Source organism: Oreochromis niloticus, linkage group LG10 (genome assembly GCF_001858045.2).
Source record: "Oreochromis niloticus isolate F11D_XX linkage group LG10, O_niloticus_UMD_NMBU, whole genome shotgun sequence".
NCBI classification, from domain to species: domain Eukaryota; kingdom Metazoa; phylum Chordata; class Actinopteri; order Cichliformes; family Cichlidae; genus Oreochromis; species Oreochromis niloticus.
This window is the reverse complement of record NC_031975.2, coordinates 34,145,111-34,163,140: the sequence shown is the minus strand read 5'-3', so window position 1 is coordinate 34,163,140 and position 18,030 is coordinate 34,145,111. Positions and strand designations below refer to the sequence as shown.

Genomic DNA, 18,030 nt, shown 5'->3' with positions numbered 1-18,030 from the left:
ACATTATCAAATTAATTTATTTGCTCCCCCTTCTGATATTTTGCACCTTGAGAAAGGAAATGCAAAAATGCAAATGTCTGGCTTCCCCAACTCGTACAGACAAAATTCTCCCTGGGATCTCTTTGTACATTTCTTTTAGATTTCAACCCTCTGTTGTTTTAGTTGATATTTCATATTTATCCTTGACTGCTGCAAAGTACAGTTAACACAGCAGTGACAATGAAAGAGATTTTTTATTTACATTAATTAAAAGCTGGAATATTATTTAATAAAGAAGAAACGATCTGCGCTGCTGTTTTACACATGAAGGTGATATCCCACTTATGCTATCATCTGCTGTCCCACTTTACTAAACTCTCAGGTGAAGTGGGCCACAGTGTATTGAAGTGTCATAATAAACATGTAAATGAAAAACATTTTATTCATCACAAAGTTAGCTTAGCAAATACGTTAAATAAGCAGGAAGGTAAGCAGGAGGCTCAGTAATGATAACATTAGTATAGAGTTGTGGTCCAATGGTGCTGTTTTGTGTCCAGATCGGCTTCTGGAATGAGAAGCGAGGCTATGTGAACACTGCCATCTACAGGCCGATGCAGGAGGAGTTTTACAATGTGCAGAACAAAACCTACATCGTCACTACCATCCTGGTAAGTTTGGGAAGGCAAGATGATTAGTTCAAATATTTCACACAGTGTAGTAATATATTACTTGTTATGTTTGGAAAAAGTAAAGTATTTCGTACAAACCTTAGGCAACGATCTCACACAGTAACAAATCTCTGTACTAAAAGAGTCACATCAAAGCCTGAAGAGCTTGGCAGCGATTGTAACAGTGACTCCAAATGAAGATAAAATCCTGACTGCTCCTGTTACCTGTTGAATTTCAGGCTCTGGCTGCTTGACTGCAGTCAGCAAAAACTCAGCTTTAACATCACTGTGTAAAGATGTTTGCACTGACTTTATATCATCTTATCAGCTGTGGATGTCTTTTCTTTGGCCATAACATTAATGTCCTTTCTATAAAATTTAAAATAATATTTCTCCACTCCTCAAAAACTATATATTTTTTGTTTTTCTTCATGTTTTTCCTCACTTACCCATCTGTCTCTGCCAGCATAGCAAAGATTAAATGTGTGAAAAGGTATATCTTAACTCAAAACACAATCTTGGACCTAAGCAACATGGTTTAAGCGAGTAAGCGTAACCAGCGACAGTAAAAATCAGATTAAACCAGAACAGAAGCAAAACAAGTGCAAAACATACAGCAAACCACGGCCTCCAAGCTGTGACTGCGTCCTTTATCTCTCTATAGCTAGCAGCCATAATATCAAAGCAGCATCTGCAGGTTGGTCTGGATATGTTAGAATACTGAGGTACAACTGCACTACTACTGCAAAATAAACAGTAAACACAGAAAAGAGGAAGTCTGTTTAGGAAGTTATCTCACATTTTCCTCAGAAAAAAAGAGGCACTTTTTACTAGAGAAGCACAATGTAAAATAATCAAAGTTAAACATACTCGAGTAGAGCGGCAGTGACATTCACACTTCTACCTCCTCACAGGAAGCTCCCTACATGATGCTAAAGAAGAACCACGAGCAGTTTTTGGGAAACGATAAATATGAAGGTTACTGTGCTGAGCTCGCCGCGGAGATCGCCAAACACGTCGGGTTCACGTACCGCCTTGAGCTGGTAGGCGACGGCAAATACGGCGCCAGAGACCCCGAAACAAAGATGTGGAATGGCATGGTGGGAGAGCTGGTGTATGGGGTGAGTGTGAGCAATGCTCGTTTCCACAGTTAAAATGTTTCTTTTCCTTATTTTTATCTTATTTTTAACAAACCAACAAGACATTTGTAAATATCTTAAAAGATTCTGTATTTGGCTTGCAACTCTCAGCTTTTACATCATCATGTTGAGCATATGTTGCTCTAAAACTTGCATATACCTTTCAGCACTGATGGTGCCTTTCCAAATGTGCAAGCTGCCAATGCCATAAGCCCAGATGCCCCCCAGTTCTATGCAGGCTTGTTATCAGCACAAAAAAATGAGCATTGACATGAAGCTAGATGCTCTCTCTCCTCTTTAATCTGGAAGTTGTGGTGTCCATATTTTCAAGCATTTCAGATGTGGACTTGTCTGACCACAGAACAGTTGTCCAGGTTTCCTCAGTCGATTTTAAATGAACTTTGACCCAGAGAAGACGGTGGTGTTTCTGGAGCTCGCTCGTTTATGGCTTCTTCTTTGCACCACAGAGCACCCTGAATGGCACCCTGAGCTGTTTTCACAGACAGTGATTTCTTGAAGTGTTCCTGAGCCCATGCAGGGATTTCAGTGACAGAATGATGACTGTTTCTAATGTAGTGCTGCCTGAAGGCTTGAAGATCATGCCATCCTTGTTTTTGGCAGAGATTTCTCCAGATTCTCTCAGTATTTGGATAATGATATGTAATGCAGGTGAGGAGATATTCAAATTTTACGTTATTCTGAAAGTTATTTTGCAGATTGGCAGAACCTGTGCCCATAATTATTTCTGAGAAACTCTCCCTCTCTAAGATGCTTTTTTCCATGTTCAGTTATGTTACTGATCCGTCACCAGTTGAGCCGCTAGTTGCATTTTTTTAAGGTAATGTGTCAATAATTTATGGCTAAATACTTGTAGCTTTAACAGAGGCTGCACAAACTTTAACTGTATGTTGGTAGCTTCAGTTTTAACATCCGATGGATGGGAGCAGCTGAAAAGCTTTTTTTTCATGTTGAAGCTTGTTGAACAGGTGGTTTGATAAAGAATTCTGATTTTTACCTGTGATGGGTCTGATTGTGATCACAGTAACGAGCGCTGCTGCTGCCGACTCTTGGAGAATGATTTCTTCCACTCCTTCTGGGTTCACGCCTCTTTGCTGACTATGAATTAAACCTGTGATGAGAGGAATCATCACTGCTGCTGTGTTATCAGTGTTTTTGTTGAAAAAAGCTGCTTGGGCTGAATCTTACAATACCATTATTTGCATACAAGGTTCTAAATATGTCTGAGTCCACTCACATTTATGATGTAAGGGAAGCACCCATGCATCACTTTTCTGCTAAAAACGGTGAAAAGTTACTTTCACTACTGGCTACTGACAGCAAGATCATATTGCTCACTATTGAGGGTTGCTTCAGACAGTGTCTTTTGCCGGTGAGCACAGAACTGTTATTGGTGGAAACGCAGCATCTGGCTGCCCAACATAATATTTTATGTGATGATGTCACTTTAACTAAATCTGTGGTGAGAGAGGTGAGCCAGACTGTGGGTTGTGGTTCTATCCCAGCAGACTGTCACATAATCTTTTGCCCCAACTATCATTCCCTATTAACCCTCGTAATGTCCTCCAGATTGCCATACTCTTGTCCTCTGGGTTTAAAAATGACCCCAGAACAACAGGAGGGTTAAGAATGCTGTGGATTGTCAGTGGGACACTGTTAACACCATGTGTTTAATTTCAAAGATCAATAAAAGTTGCAGCAATACCTTGAAGTATTACAGTTTTTCTCGATTGCTTAAACACTATAACCAATCTTGTGAACCCAAATTTCAAAACCATAATGCCACTTTTCAAAAAGCACATCCATTTCCCTGAACTATAAAGACTATGCCCCTGCTTTACCACGAGTCAGATGTGGTGAACTGTTACTGCAAAACTCTACACACAAATCCCTACATTTTTCAGTGCTGACACCATGTGGTCACTTAGAAAGTAGAGATGGCACGATACCACTTTTTTATGTCCGATACCGATATCATACATTTGGATATCTGCCGATACCGATATGAATCCGATAGTGTGTATTTTATAATCAATAAAACACTTTTTTAAATATCTTGCTGCATTTTGTATAAGTTCATACTCAAGTTTAAATAAACAACAACACTAAAGCTATTCTGTTATACCTGTATGCAAAAAATACACTGCACCCAAAATATTTCATAGTTCAGCAACACTGATCAATCTAATAAACCTAAACCTGCTCCATCCTCCCTATTCTGGTATTTTAAAGAGTACTTAGCAGAAATATTAAGCAACCTAACTAATAGGGTTCTAAAACTCCCAGCAAAAAAAAAGGGAACCACCCCCCACCCTCCACCTCGTGATGCTTAATTGACGTAATCAACTTTAATTTAATGCACGTGTAAAAAAAAAAAAAAATGCACAGAAATCAATTATTTTTCTACAATAATTAAATAGATTCAACATCTTTCTTCTACAGAATTGCAGACTGCACAGATGGTATCTTCCCAAAGGAAAAAGTACTATAGCTTACTAGGGTATATTAGACTTAACAGTTACTATTGACAGTAATGGACTTCTATACATTTTACATCAGATTAAAACTTTGGGTGTAAGATTCAGATAATTATTTATTAAAAGCGAGACATTTTAAATGAGAATAAGAAAGAAAAGTATGTCTTTGTGCCCCCTTTCCCTGTTAATGCCCTATCGGCCCCCCTGGCAACACTTTGCTAGATCCGCCCCTGCACAGTTACCAGCCGTCAGCTGCGTAGAAAAGGATCCTGGTGTAGAAAGTAATATTAAATACATTCTAACAACAGCTTATCAAGCTTAAACGTGCTGCTGTTGTTCAGCCGCTGGTTTCCTCTTTCTGGTGCAAAGTGGGCCAAAAACAAACAAGAGAGACGGACTCGCGACAGAAAAGCCGATCAGCTGATCATTAAGCAGTTTCACGATTGAAGTAGCAGCAGGAGAGGGAGAGAGAGAGGCAGTCGCTCCATATATCGGTTGTTAAGCTAAACGTGGGAACGCTTTACAAACATTCAGAGATGAACTTACACACTTGCTTTACTTCTCTCTGGGATAACTTCCTCGGAGATGAAATGCCGGATTGCTAGTGAGGCTACAAACACACACAGCTGCTCTATCACGTGATGCACACTGATCCGACGTGCTACGGTTATGATAGATAGATAACTCTTTATTGTCATTGCACAGTCATACATAGTACAATAGTACAATGAAATTGGAAAACTGTCCTACGTCGGCACTACATGTAACACAACACGACACAATGCAACACAAACAACACAACCAACACAACACAGTATAATAACTTAGTAATAAAAAAGAAGAAGAAGTGTATTTGTATTGCACACTGTTATTATTGCACATTAATTATTATTGCACCTTGTTATAAATATAAATATTATTATTATTACTGTTTTTACCGTTGTTAACCCCCCCAAAAAAGTCCAGGTAGGTAGCCAGTCAGGTCAGCTGTTTGCATTGATCAGGGCTATTGCCCTGTTGTAAAAGCTGTCCTTGAGTCTATTTGTTCGGGACCTCAGCAGCCTGAACCTCCTGCCAGACGGCAGCAGCCTAAACACCCCCTGTCCTGGGTGTGTACAGTCCCGTAGGATGCTGCGTGCCCTCTTGAGACAGCTAGTGCTGTACAGGTCCTTCAGGGAGGGAAGAGGATGTCCAATGATTTTTTGGGCTATATTGATGACCCTCTGAAGTGCCTTTCTGTGTGCTGTGGTGCAGCTGGAGAACCAAACACCGATGCAATATGTCAGCACACTTTCAATGGAGCAGCGGTAGAAGACGGTCAGCAGCTCCTTCTTCAGGTCCATTTTTCTGAGGATTCTCAGAAAGTGGAGACGCTGTTGGGCCTTCTTTAAGACCGCAGAGGTGTTAGAGCTCCATTGGAGGGCTGTGTCTATGTGCACACCCAGAAACTTGAAACTGGAGACCCTTTCCACACACTCCCCGTTGATGCTGACAGGCTGCAGCTCAGACTTCCTCCTTCTGAAGTCAACTACCAGTTCTTTTGTCTTGGTGGTATTGAGGTCCAGGTTGTTATCTACACACCAATCTGACAGCCTCTGAACTTCAGCTCTGTACGCCGTCTCATCTCCCCCAGAGATGAGTCCCACCACGGTGGTATCATCTGCAAACTTGATGACTGCGTTGTCTGGGTGGGTACTAACACAGTCATGTGTGTACAGAGTGTACAGTAGGGGACTCAGTACACAGCCTTGTGGAGAGCCGGTGTTAAGGCTGAGGGCTGAGGAAAGATGAGGCCCCACTCTAACTCTCTGTACACGGTCTGAGAGGAAGTCTCTGATCCAGCGGCAGGTGGTAGAAGGAAGTCCGATTTCCAGCAGTTTAACTATTAGTCTGTCCGGGAGTATCGTATTGAAAGCAGAGCTAATTATGAGCTGAGTTACGCCATGTCGCAAGTTTTGTGAGGTGCTTTTGTGATATTTAATGGATCGGATTACATTTTTTATTTCTCTCCGTAATATTGGATCGGTCCATCTCTATTAGAAAGCACTAGCAGTCAGTAATGTTAACTCACATCAGCACAGCTTTAGCTCAATTAGCACACAATTTACGAAGTGGAAACATTAGGAGTCAAAATGTATCACACACCAATCAGAAACTTTGATGGATAGACAAAACGGCCAAAGTCAGCTCATTCAGGTTTGAAACAATGGATCCAAAGACATGCTAAGGGAGAGGTCGAGGAGGAGGAGGAGATGGAGGTCTAGGACACCAGGGAGGAGGAGGTGGAGGTGGAGGAACATAATTGGCCATTGGGCTATTGTAAATGTCCCTGGTCAGCGTAGAAGGAATGTCACTCTGTGCGCAGCCATCAGCCAACGAGGGATACTCCACCACCATGCCATTCTAGGACCCTAAAACACTATGCTTCTCCTTGGTTTTCTTGATGGTCTGAGACCACATATGTTCCAGCTGGACTACAGTGAACCATCACAGCCAGAGCGGCCTCACTACGTTGTTGTTTGGATAACGTCAGCTCCATCGCGCTCCTCTGGTTCATGACTGGTTTACCAATAACCCAAGGTTGTCTAACATCTTTCTGCCTGCATACTCTCCCTTTCTAAACCCGATAGAGGAGTTATTTTTGGCATGGCGGTGGAAGGTGTACGACAGAGAACCTTATGCCCGTATGCACCTCCTCCAGGCCGTGGAAGACGCCTGTCAGGGGTGGATAAGGCATGTAAGGGGATTTTAGCCCTGCTGCCTGGCTAGGGCCAATATAGCCTGTGTTGTGGATGAGAGTCTCTGCCCTGACCCAGAACACAGACAGGATGCTGAGGTGGACTAATGTTTTTGGTGTGTGTTGTACTGTATGGTACATGAATAAAAATGTGCCACTGTATATACATTGGTTGCATCTTTTGTGTTCATCATATGAAAAGGTTTTTGAGGCGAAGAATGACAAACAACATAACTTACCAGTTTTGGAAATATTGTTTTACATTTATTGCACCAATGTGTACGACTGTGTTGTCGTGTGTGTATTTTTGAGGCCTTGTGTGTGATGTCTGTGGGCAAAGTTTGGTTTTTCAGCAAGAGTGAATGGTTTTGAGTGTAGAGCTTTATTTTGACCTGAAAATACAATGTTTGGGAAATTGGGTGAGATGTTATGGATTTGTGTTTACTGTTTTGGGAATACGAGGCATAGTTTCAAGAAATGTGTCTAAGCAATCGAGAAAAACTGCAAAATTGGATATCTGTTGTGGACATATGAAAAGGGGGAAAAGAGCTGGCTTAATATGCTTCCATACATACAGATGATACAGATGCTTTTCTTTTAGCAGAGGGTTTTGTGTCTCTCCTCCTGCAGAAGGCGGACATGGCGGTGGCCCCGCTGACCATCACTCTGGTGCGAGAGCAGGTGATCGACTTCACAAAACCCTTCATGTCTCTGGGAATCTCCATCATGATCAAGAAACCTACCAAGTCCAAACCGGGCGTCTTCTCTTTCCTCGACCCGCTGGCCTACGAGATCTGGATGTGCATCGTCTTTGCCTACATCGGGGTCAGCGTGGTGCTCTTCCTGGTGAGACCGGGCAGACTAGATAAAGAAAGCTTTCTTTTAACTAATGTTAGCTAACATGATACTTTGTGAAAGACGGATGGATGGGTGGATGGGTGGATGGATGGGTGGATGGGTGGATGGAGCTAATGCAAGCCTAGTCAGTGACATTAAAATTATTCTTGATTGCTTCACATACTGTAGAAATGACTCCAAGGCTGTTAGGACTAGAAGAGTGAGTGAGATCTAATTCTTTAAGTTTACTGTAAAACTGAGGATCCTTGTTTTGGTTTTTTTTTTTTTATCTTAAACAGGTGAGTCGGTTCAGTCCTTACGAATGGAACGGTGAGGAGTCTGATGATGAAGATGAAACTGCTCCCTCTTCTTCTCGAAGAGCTCAGGCCTCTTCATCCGCAGAACATACCCACTCTCCAGGTATCTCAGCATATATGTCTTTTTTTTAACGTTTATTCTTGTATCAACAGAAACCGAACCTTCATCTTTTATATTTTTGTTTGTTTACTCTGTTAGGGTTCTCCCAGGCTCAGGGGCAGAACCAGAACCAGCAGAAGGAAAAGGAGACCCCAGAATACACCAATGACTTTGGCATCTTTAATTCTCTGTGGTTCTCACTCGGGGCGTTTATGCAGCAGGGCTGTGACATCTCTCCCAGGTATGACACCTGTCCACCTGTGTAATTACTTTTTTTCGTCATGTTATCCCTGACTTCTACCACCTTACATGCTTTTGTGAAATATTGGGGTTTTGCCATTTTTGGCTTTGAATGTAGGAAATGTTGGTCTTATTTTGATAAAATTGATACAATTTTATTGTAAGCCAAAGTGTTAGAAACTCTTACTTTATTTTATGGTCAGCCAAAAGGTCTCAATGATCACTGTAATTTTAATTTCACTTATTAATTTGGTATCCCACACGGGAGCAGTTTGTGTGTGTTGTACTGGAACAACTTGGCGATGACAGTATCAGTGAAGAGTGCAATGTTTTTTAAAATTAAGAATTGAAACGAACCAAACAAAGACGTTCTGTGAGATCTGTGTGAGTGCTGTTACAGAGGACCTCGCAAACATGAGAACACACAAACAGCTTTATGATACACTCTCAGCTGCATCATTGATGAGATGATGATGAGATGAGATAGCCTTTATTTGTCAGTTGCAAGTCTTTTGCCCACAAAATGCACACATGTATCATGAAATGCGGCTGATTCTGTGTGACATGCTGCCGCGTTTGTTGTATGTTACCGCTGCATTAAGGCCTGAGGCTCTTTCTATTTTGGATCTACTAAAGTCTGTGTGCTTGTGTGTGTCCTCATATGTATGTAAGTGTGTCACTGTGTGTGTATTTTGGACTATTTCAGTGACTGTCTCCTTCATAATTCCATAGCTAGATTTCATGAGATGTTATCTGTATGCTGCATACAGATAACATCTTCTTATATGTTGTATAAGAAGGCAGTTATAGTCACACTTTTGCCTCACTCAGACTTTTACACTTGTGACGATTCTCCTTGACATTACCTTTACATGTCTTGTTGTGTACATGAACCTATGAGAGAGTTGGACCTTTCTCACTGGATGTCCGTTAATAAATACCAGTATATGCATGGGTAATTGTGTTGTTGTAGGACCAGTTCTGTTCTGGATCCAGGCTGCCAATGAAATCCTGTTGTTGGCAATCATCTTAACAGCGCCACTAATGAGTTATTTTGCCTTACTAAATTCAAGCCTCCGTCTAAATGAATGGTGAGAGAGTCATAACTTTCATTTTAGTGGTCATGGGAATCTCAAATCGCTAGTGATACCTGATGCTTTAAAATAATTGCTGACATTTCTCAAAATAAATTTTAGAAATAGCTTTCTCCTTCTGTTGTTCATACTACATTTGGTCATGTTTCATTCATCCATCTTTTGCTTCTTATATGGGTTGTGGAGGCAGCAGTCTAAGCAAACATGCCAAGACCTTGAATTCCCTAACAAGTTGAGAGATATAATTTTGGTTTGCACAGGGGCCCCTTCCCAGTGGAACATGCCCCAAATCCTCACTTAGGAGGTATCCAGGAGATTTACTAGCCAGATGCTCAAACCACTTGAACTGGCTCTTGTTGAGGTAGAGGAATGGTGGCCCTTCTCTGACGACTTCCCAAATAGTCAAGCTCGTCATCTCCATGGGAGCGAAAGGTAACTTCTGCTTGTATATGCAGTATTATTTTGAATATTAAGTCTCAGTCCAGAGTTTGTGACTATTGGTGAGGGTGGGAATGTAGATTGACTGGTAAATCAACAGCTTTGCTTTTACAATCAGCTTGCTCTTTACCACATCAGAACGGCATCTCTCAGTCTCCCGTTCCTCTCTCCCCTCATTCATGAACAATTTCCTGAGGTGCTTAAACTGATTTGTTCTGGAACTGGTCCTTGATCTCGAGTAGACACTGGAGAAGCTAATTCTCATTCCTGCTGCTCTACACTCTGCTCACCTGTGCCAGTGTGAGCTGCAGATCACCACCAGATGACACCAAAAGAACCACATCATCTGCAAAAAATAGATAGGTGACTCTGAGTTATGACTGGCCCAAAACATAATGAACAGAATCAATATCAAAGGAAAACCCTGGCAGAAACCCAATGATGATGTAGCTCTTAGTACAGTTGCAACAATGGGCCAGGTACCGCTTAATTCTCAAGGAGTAAGCAGGCCTGCAGTGCTGGTCCACATGCCTTTGAACCTTCTCCTTGTGTTGTCAGCATGGGTTTGTTTTTGTCATCTGGCCCATGCAAATATCTCCACATGTCTCAGATTGCTACTGATTCACCATTGTTGATTCAGCTTATGAACTGAAATGTGTGCACCTCGTCCCTCCTCTTTTTCATGTCGGTTTCATTAAGGTGATGCATGCCAGAGTTACACAGAGAGAGAGAAAACATCTGACCTGCATTTTTATGCCAGACTGTCATCTGTGATGCTAATGTTGAAGCTAGAGTATTTGTTTGCATGTCAGCATCTGTTTAACTCTGACAGTCAAGTTATGTTTTACACACAGCTCTTAAATGCCTACTTTTGATCCGCTATGAGTCATGAATATGCAGAAACAGATACTATTTGAAAAAAGTTTTATAAATATAAAACACATGGACAGATAAATTCCATCTGGTGGCACTTATACTCCAGGGGTTTGTTTCCAATTTTCTAGAGGTACATACCATTGATTAAAGAAGAAAAAGTTTGTGCAGAGACCGTTTTAACTGTTGTGATTGAGAATGCATAAACATAGTGGGGAAACACACTCACCAGCTCGTTACCACAAATGTCTAATCAGCCAGTCACATGGGAGTAACTCAGTGCATTTAGATATGTAGACATGGTGAAAACAACCTGCTGAAGTTCACACTGTACAGAATGAGGTGGGAATGTGTAAGTAACTTTGAGCATGGCAGGGTCTCAAACTCAAACTAGTTTCTTGAAAACACCAATTTAATTTCAAAAGGACCCCACAGGCAGTAGAGCTCAGTTCATGAGAACATGAGAATTGTATCATGGATGTCCAGCCTACAAACCTACTGCAGCTGTGTGATGGTATCATGTCAATATGGACCCAAATCGCTGTGGCATAGATTCAACAAGGTTCTGGAAACCTTCCTCAAAGAATTAAACCAATTGAGAAGCCAAAAGCAGATTAACCGGGTACTAGTATGGGTGTTACATAGAGAAATAAATAAAACAAAAAAACTAAAATACATTCCCAAAAAATGTCAATATTCAGTAGGTGGATTAGTTAAAAATGATTGGGTCTTTGTAATTCATAATTAATAATTATTAATTATTATGCTATTAAGTATTTACTGGGAACTTTCTCATATTTCTTTATACACGTTCTATCAAACCAGCGTCTGGGAGCATGTTCTTCAGTTTTGATAAATTACATTCTGCAGATGGCTTGTAGATGGATTATGATACCTTCTTGATGTAGTAGTGTAATGTAGCCAGCAGGCACTGGTAAAAACTAGAGAAAATATATGTTTCTGACAAGAAATGGCCACACAAACTCTGTTTTTCTATACTTTAATAACTTAAAAAAGTGGTGGCCATTCCCAACAGTAGCATTTATGGTTTGCAGTCCATGTACTTGGACTGGAACAATCACATGTAAACAGGCTTTTGTATACACAGGTTAATGAGAAAAAGTCTGGCTTAATTTTTCTGCTAAATGCATCAGACAAGCATCAACTAGCATCACCCGCTAATGATTGAACTTTGGGTTTTAGCATTTGGACAGCTCATAGCCTTGACTCTGGGAAGGAACGCTGATCTTTGCCTTTGGGCTTTGAAAGGTTCAGAATATATTAAAGTGCAATTTATTTTGTGTTTTTAACCTGGTCTGGTTCGGTAAAGGATTTGGACAAGAGCTTTTATGCCGTATGGTCTTATTTTTTTGTTTAGCTACAAGTATTTTATGACATCCTGAGGCTGAAATTTTTTAAGCATTTAAATGTAAAGAGATAATGTTATTAGGAGACACCAGTTGTGTATCATCTACATAACTGAAATAATTTGTTATAACAGATTTGGAAAACAGAGTGAGGTGGAAGCAAAATCACTTATTATTACATTTTGTGCAAATTCAATGAATAGTCAGCTTTCTTCCTGGTTCAGTCACAGTAAATGTAATTGAAGAAAATAGGAAGGACCCTGAAATATCCCCAGTACACCCCTTTAACCCTGCCTGCTGTGCCTGAAATGGAAAATTTATTTTCCTTGCTCTTCTTCCCCTTCTTGTCTTCTCCAGGTCTCTCTCAGGTCGAATTGTCGGAGGAGTTTGGTGGTTTTTCACCCTCATCATCATCTCCTCCTACACAGCCAACCTGGCAGCCTTCCTCACCGTAGAGAGGATGGTGTCCCCCATAGAGAGTGCAGAGGACCTGGCCAAGCAAACAGAGATTGCCTATGGTACCTTGGACGGAGGGTCCACTAAAGAATTCTTCAGGGTGGGGACACATTTCTAGAAGTGCAGAAGTTCTAGTCAAGGCAGCAGTCTGAGAAAGAATGTTTTTCTACAAGCACAATAACATATAGATACTCTCTGCTCCTCCACCAGCGGTCAAAGATTGCAGTGTTCGAGAAGATGTGGTCGTACATGCGGAGTGCAGACCCATCCGTCTTCGTCAAGAGCACTAGTGAAGGCGTGATACGGGTCAGAAAGTCAAAAGGGAAATATGCCTACCTGCTGGAGTCCTCCATGAATGAGTACATTGAGCAGAGGAAGCCCTGCGACACCATGAAAGTAGGAGGCAACCTGGACTCTAAAGGCTATGGAGTGGCCACGCCTAAAGGATCCCCCCTCAGGTAGACTCTGAACCTCTAGAAAGAGGATAGTCTGTGTGGGACTAATGTCGGTGTCTTGTTCTGTCTGCTTTTTTTGTGGGGAAATTAGGTCACTGCATGCAAAAGTATTACACTGGGGTGTAATTTTAAAAACGTATGCACTATATATCATGGTATCATAATATTGGAATGTAGTAAATGCAAATTACTATTATTAAAAACTTTCAGCCAGTCTTTCCAGCGCCCTCTGGTGTATGGATGCCAACATGTCTAGTTCTTCTCGGAAAAATAAAAAGGGCAGGAAAATTAAAGTTTGCATTAAAGTTTTGTTTTATAGTTAGCAGAGCTGCTTTTGTCTGATTGACATCCAGTAGTAGAAGTACTGTAAGTACATGAGGAATGTCACAATAATAGACAATTTTGTCAAAGTCTTATAGAATTATAAGCAAAACCCACTAAGTGTATCAGAGGTGGAAGAACTTGGGGGATGTCCACTGAATGATTTATTTATAGTTTGCTGACTGAGTATAAGCGCACGATTGATTTTTCTGTGACAGTTTCTCAGTTTGGAGCTACTTTTAATTAGTTTGTATAAAGCAAGCTACTTATCAAGAGTTCAGCCCCGCTTAGAGGGTCACAAGATTAATCTGAGGGATTGTGAAATGATTAATTGGAGAGTAGAGAACTTTTACCTTCTGCCTGTGTTGTGAATCACTGGATAATTTATCCTCTTTGAACCTCGCATGGCTATTTAAATGAAACAATGCAAGCAGAAGAATAGCTTCTTCATGGAACGACTTTCATATATCTTATGTTATCGTCTTCAGGTCACAAGCTAAAAAGGTTGGGAGCTTCTGCTTCAATCTTTGTAATGTATTAATTGTACGAGCTTGTGATACATATAGTGGGACTGAAATGTCAATGTCTGACTCTGAAGTATGGCGAAGTTTTATGGAGGAGGGAAATAAAATCAATGGCTTTATTGGTGTTATATAATCAGTGGAATTGCTTTATAATTTACTCTTAGAAACTGAAACTGAGGAGACTTGGAAAAACATGACTTCTGCACAGCACAGAGCGCTGTTTCAAACTCATCAACCTGGATGCTGTTTTCTCAGAAAACTGATGACTGGCTGATGTTAACAGAGCAAATCCAGGTTTTAGACATGAAAATTAAATGTCAAAATCCGTATTCATGATTGGAACATGAAAACTAATCCAACCCCCAGAGAACAGCTTTTAGGCTTTTAGACTTGTTTACTGTCTGTGTGTGTGTCTGTGTGTCTGTCTGTCTCTTAATCTGTCTTTTTGTCTGTCTTGTCTCTCTCTTTTTGTTTGTCTTTGTCAGTATCTGTGTTTGTCTGCCTGATGCTGCCCTGTCGGCCTTTTTGCTGTCTGTTGTCATTTGTTATGCCCGTCTGACTGCCTACCTGCCCGTCTCTCTGCTTCTACATTCACCAGAATCCTGACATCTAAAGTAACATCCTAATAAATCTCATTCTGTGTCTGTCGATCACTTTTTGAGCTTTGCTGCTGTCAGGTAAAACGCTGCTTTAAGATAAACACTTCGATGAATCTCATTCATTCATGTTTATTTGTCAGATAAGGCAGTTTGCTGATGATTACTGAAGTAAATAATGATTATTCTGGAATTGAAGTCCCATATTGAACTATGAACAGTTTAAAGTTTTCCATTTGGTTTGGATTGTCATTTCCATTACAAACCAGTATTCTTGCACTTAAACGTTTTCCTTGACGTCCACTAGAAAGCAAGATCCTTGCGTAATGCAAACATGATGTAAGTCGTATTATTCCTCTAAGACTGTAGAGTTCCCATGCTTGAGAAATGTCACTCCTGTTAGTGAATGTGACTATTAGATGGAAAGCAATTCGGTGTAGAAAAAAGTATTTGTATGCATGGGTGAATGAGGCCTGTTGTATAAGAGTAGAAAAGCGCTATTTAAGAATGACTACATTTACTCTTTAGCATCATGCAGGGAGTCACGTGCATTCTAGTCTCTTAGGTTTGTCACCCCCACTAGCATCCCTCCTGCTAAAGGGTGGAATTCCTGTGTATGAAGGGCATCGCTCCCATTACAGTGTGTGAGGCGTATCACTCCTGTTGAAGGCCAGTATTTCTGAGCATGAAGAGCCATACTCACATCAGACTGGGCTGCTCCTAGGGCTGGGCTTCCTCACTTTCATTACAGACTGTCAGGGGTGTCACTTCCACTGCAAAGTAGGCCAATGGGATTCCCATCCATGAGGAGCATCACTGCCTAATTTAGTCCTTGAAATCAAAATATTCACTCCCCCCAGCGATCTGGGTCCCAGATGTGAGGTTTCATCACTCCTCTATTACAGTGAGATTACTGTTGCTAGAGAGCAGAGTCCCAGATGTGTTTTGTGTAATTCCCATAGGAGAGCAGGGTCCACAGGCACAAGGAGTATCAATGAAAGAGACCCAAGTGACGTGTGCTGTTTGAACTGCGAGATGGTGTCACTACTGTAGGACAGCAGGGCAACAGCTGTGAGGCTGATGGGTTTGATGCTTATACTGATAGGAGTAAAGAATACAGAAATACAGAAATAGGAAAACAAGCAACACTCTTAAATAAATGAGCCCAACCTGACATGTAAAATTTGAATGAATTTTTTCCCCACATAAATGTTACATTTGATAACAGATGAGTTGTTGGTTTAGTGCCATTTAAGGTGAATTGGAAAACATGGCTTTTGTCCACAGAAGAGGAAAACAAACCAGTAACTGAGCTGAAAAATATAACCTGAGGTGGAGTTGGTGAGTTTTAATTATACCTGACAGCAGCATAAAGTCACATTCTTCCTTTTTCTTTGTTTCATACATGAATGAACTCAGTCCATGTTTTTATCAGATGTTCAGTGAAAGAACATCTTGTTCTCATTCTCTCTGCCTCATGTCAGCGTTTTACAGCCAACCCAGAGTCAGAGAAAGGCAGATGAACTAGAAAAGCAAAGACTGCACCACACGCAATGTGATATTTTTTTCCCTTTGAGTTTTGAATATATTTAATCCCTAGAAATAATCTGTGTGTAGGATCCGACTCAATCAATCGATGGATCAATAAGTCACTTTGAAATGCAGCTTGCATAGAGAAGGTGGCCTGTATTTACCTCTGCTCTCTGCTGTACATGCAGGAAGCACCAAATCAACATTTTTTTAAGAAAATATAAAGGGTTGAGTTTTTGTCATCAGTTGCTTAGCAACACAGTTGTGTTAAACCCCTTGAATGCTGAGCATATTGTATAATCAACTTTACACATCAAAAAAAATAGCTCTTGAGTTCTCTGTGAGCAGTCTGCTCTCTCTCTCTGGGTTGACCGGCTCATTTGATCTGCTTTCTGCTCATCATCCTTCTGCTGTTTCCCAGCCACTGTTTCTGAGCCTTAACCATGACTGTGTTTCTGCAAGATTTGTTCCAAATGACATTCTCACAGTTTTCACAGAATCTGGTTGATAGGATTCAAACAAATGGCAGTTTTTTGTGCCAAAATGGTGATTTTCCACAATAAAGTGCCACAGGGATGATGGGTTTTTGTAGGCTGACTTGGAAGTTAGCGTCACCCTGATTCCTTTGCTAAAAAGCAAAACAGATTTTGATTTTTGAGTTAGACTATGAAATAAACTCAATGGGAAATAAAAGTTTTGGATACTTACACATTTTGTTGGGCATAATGAGGTCCATAGGCTTCAAAGACTTAAAGTAAAACCTCCAAAATTCATGAATGGAATATTTACTTATGTATTTGATGTTGTAGAACAAAACATTAAATCTCTGAAGTTCATATCAACCACAGTCCTCATTTCAGGCATCTAACCAAAAACCCATTCAAAAATCCTGTGGACTGCGACGAGGGAATTGGAAGTGCACACATGCTAACTCCTTTCTGGATTGTAGGACTGGCTTCTTTGATATTCTATCCCAGCTGAGAGAATCCTGAACAATTAGGAATACCACCAATCTGACCAAACTTAGCTGTGTAAAGACATGAAATGTCATTTAGCAGGAATCTTCTCAGTGTTAACACAAGCATCATTTCTGTGAACAGTTACGCCGGGTTCAGACTCTTTAATTTTGTTCTGACCACATCAGAATAAAAGATAAACTTTGTTCTGGCCACTGTGAATGATGAGACCATACCTAATAGAGAGGTTAAAGCCCAGAAAAAATACATAGATGTTCCTGAAAACATTTGAGGGGAGGAGTAAATATGTATTCATTTAGATAGTCAACAGCTAGTTTTCAGCTTTGCAGAGCTAGCTCCACAAGTCATTAATGAACAGAATGGGTAGATCCTGTGGACCAGTGTTGGTCAAGTTAGTTGAAAAAAGTAATCAGTTACTAATTACTGATTACTTCCCCCCAAAAGTAATCCCGTTACTTTACTGATTACTTATTTTCAAAAGTAATTAATTACTTAGTTACTTAGTTACTTTTTAAAAACACGATTTACAACCTGAATAGGTGATAAAGCGATAGATCTTTCAGCCCAATTCTACTTTTTCTGCATAATCCATCATACAAAATGTAATCAAATGGAAAAGTCTCTTTTTAAAACTTTAAATCTTTTAACTTTATGCATCACGCAAAAATTCAATTATATGCAACATTCTCTGACTGGAAGAAATTTGTTTAACATTTAAACCTATTTTCTGCACATTCCAGCACATAAAATAAAATATGTTTTTGTGTTTACACTCAGTCTTTCAAATAGATGCAAGTAAAACACAGCAGAAAATAAATAAAATCAAAGACTAGCGGTCCTGTTGCTCTATTTTCACCTGTAAAGCAGGACTGGGGTAGGCGGAGGTT

General features: G+C 40.5%; 1 protein-coding gene across 7 annotated transcripts in view; it reads left to right on the top strand.

The window, feature by feature from the left end:
- Nucleotides 1-18,030, top strand: part of LOC100694014 (glutamate receptor 1) — a 104,045-nt gene that overhangs the window by 66,768 nt on the left and 19,247 nt on the right. For 5 of the 7 annotated variants that reach the window (XR_003221820.1, XR_003221819.1, XM_005463805.4 and 2 more), the window contains exons 9-15: nt 537-647; nt 1,562-1,768; nt 7,649-7,864; nt 8,155-8,275; nt 8,372-8,513; nt 12,642-12,840; nt 12,951-13,198. Coding sequence is in view for 5 of the 7 variants with exons in the window: in XM_005463805.4 (XP_005463862.1) it covers nt 537-647; nt 1,562-1,768; nt 7,649-7,864; nt 8,155-8,275; nt 8,372-8,513; nt 12,642-12,840; nt 12,951-13,198 (1,244 nt within the window). In the remaining 2 variants the exon portion in view is untranslated. Of the gene's footprint in view, nt 1-536; nt 648-1,561; nt 1,769-7,648; nt 7,865-8,154; nt 8,276-8,371; nt 8,514-12,641; nt 12,841-12,950; nt 13,199-14,525; nt 17,620-18,030 lie in introns of those variants that run through there. The other 2 variants (XM_025910640.1, XM_025910639.1) reach the window with 2 other exon arrangements.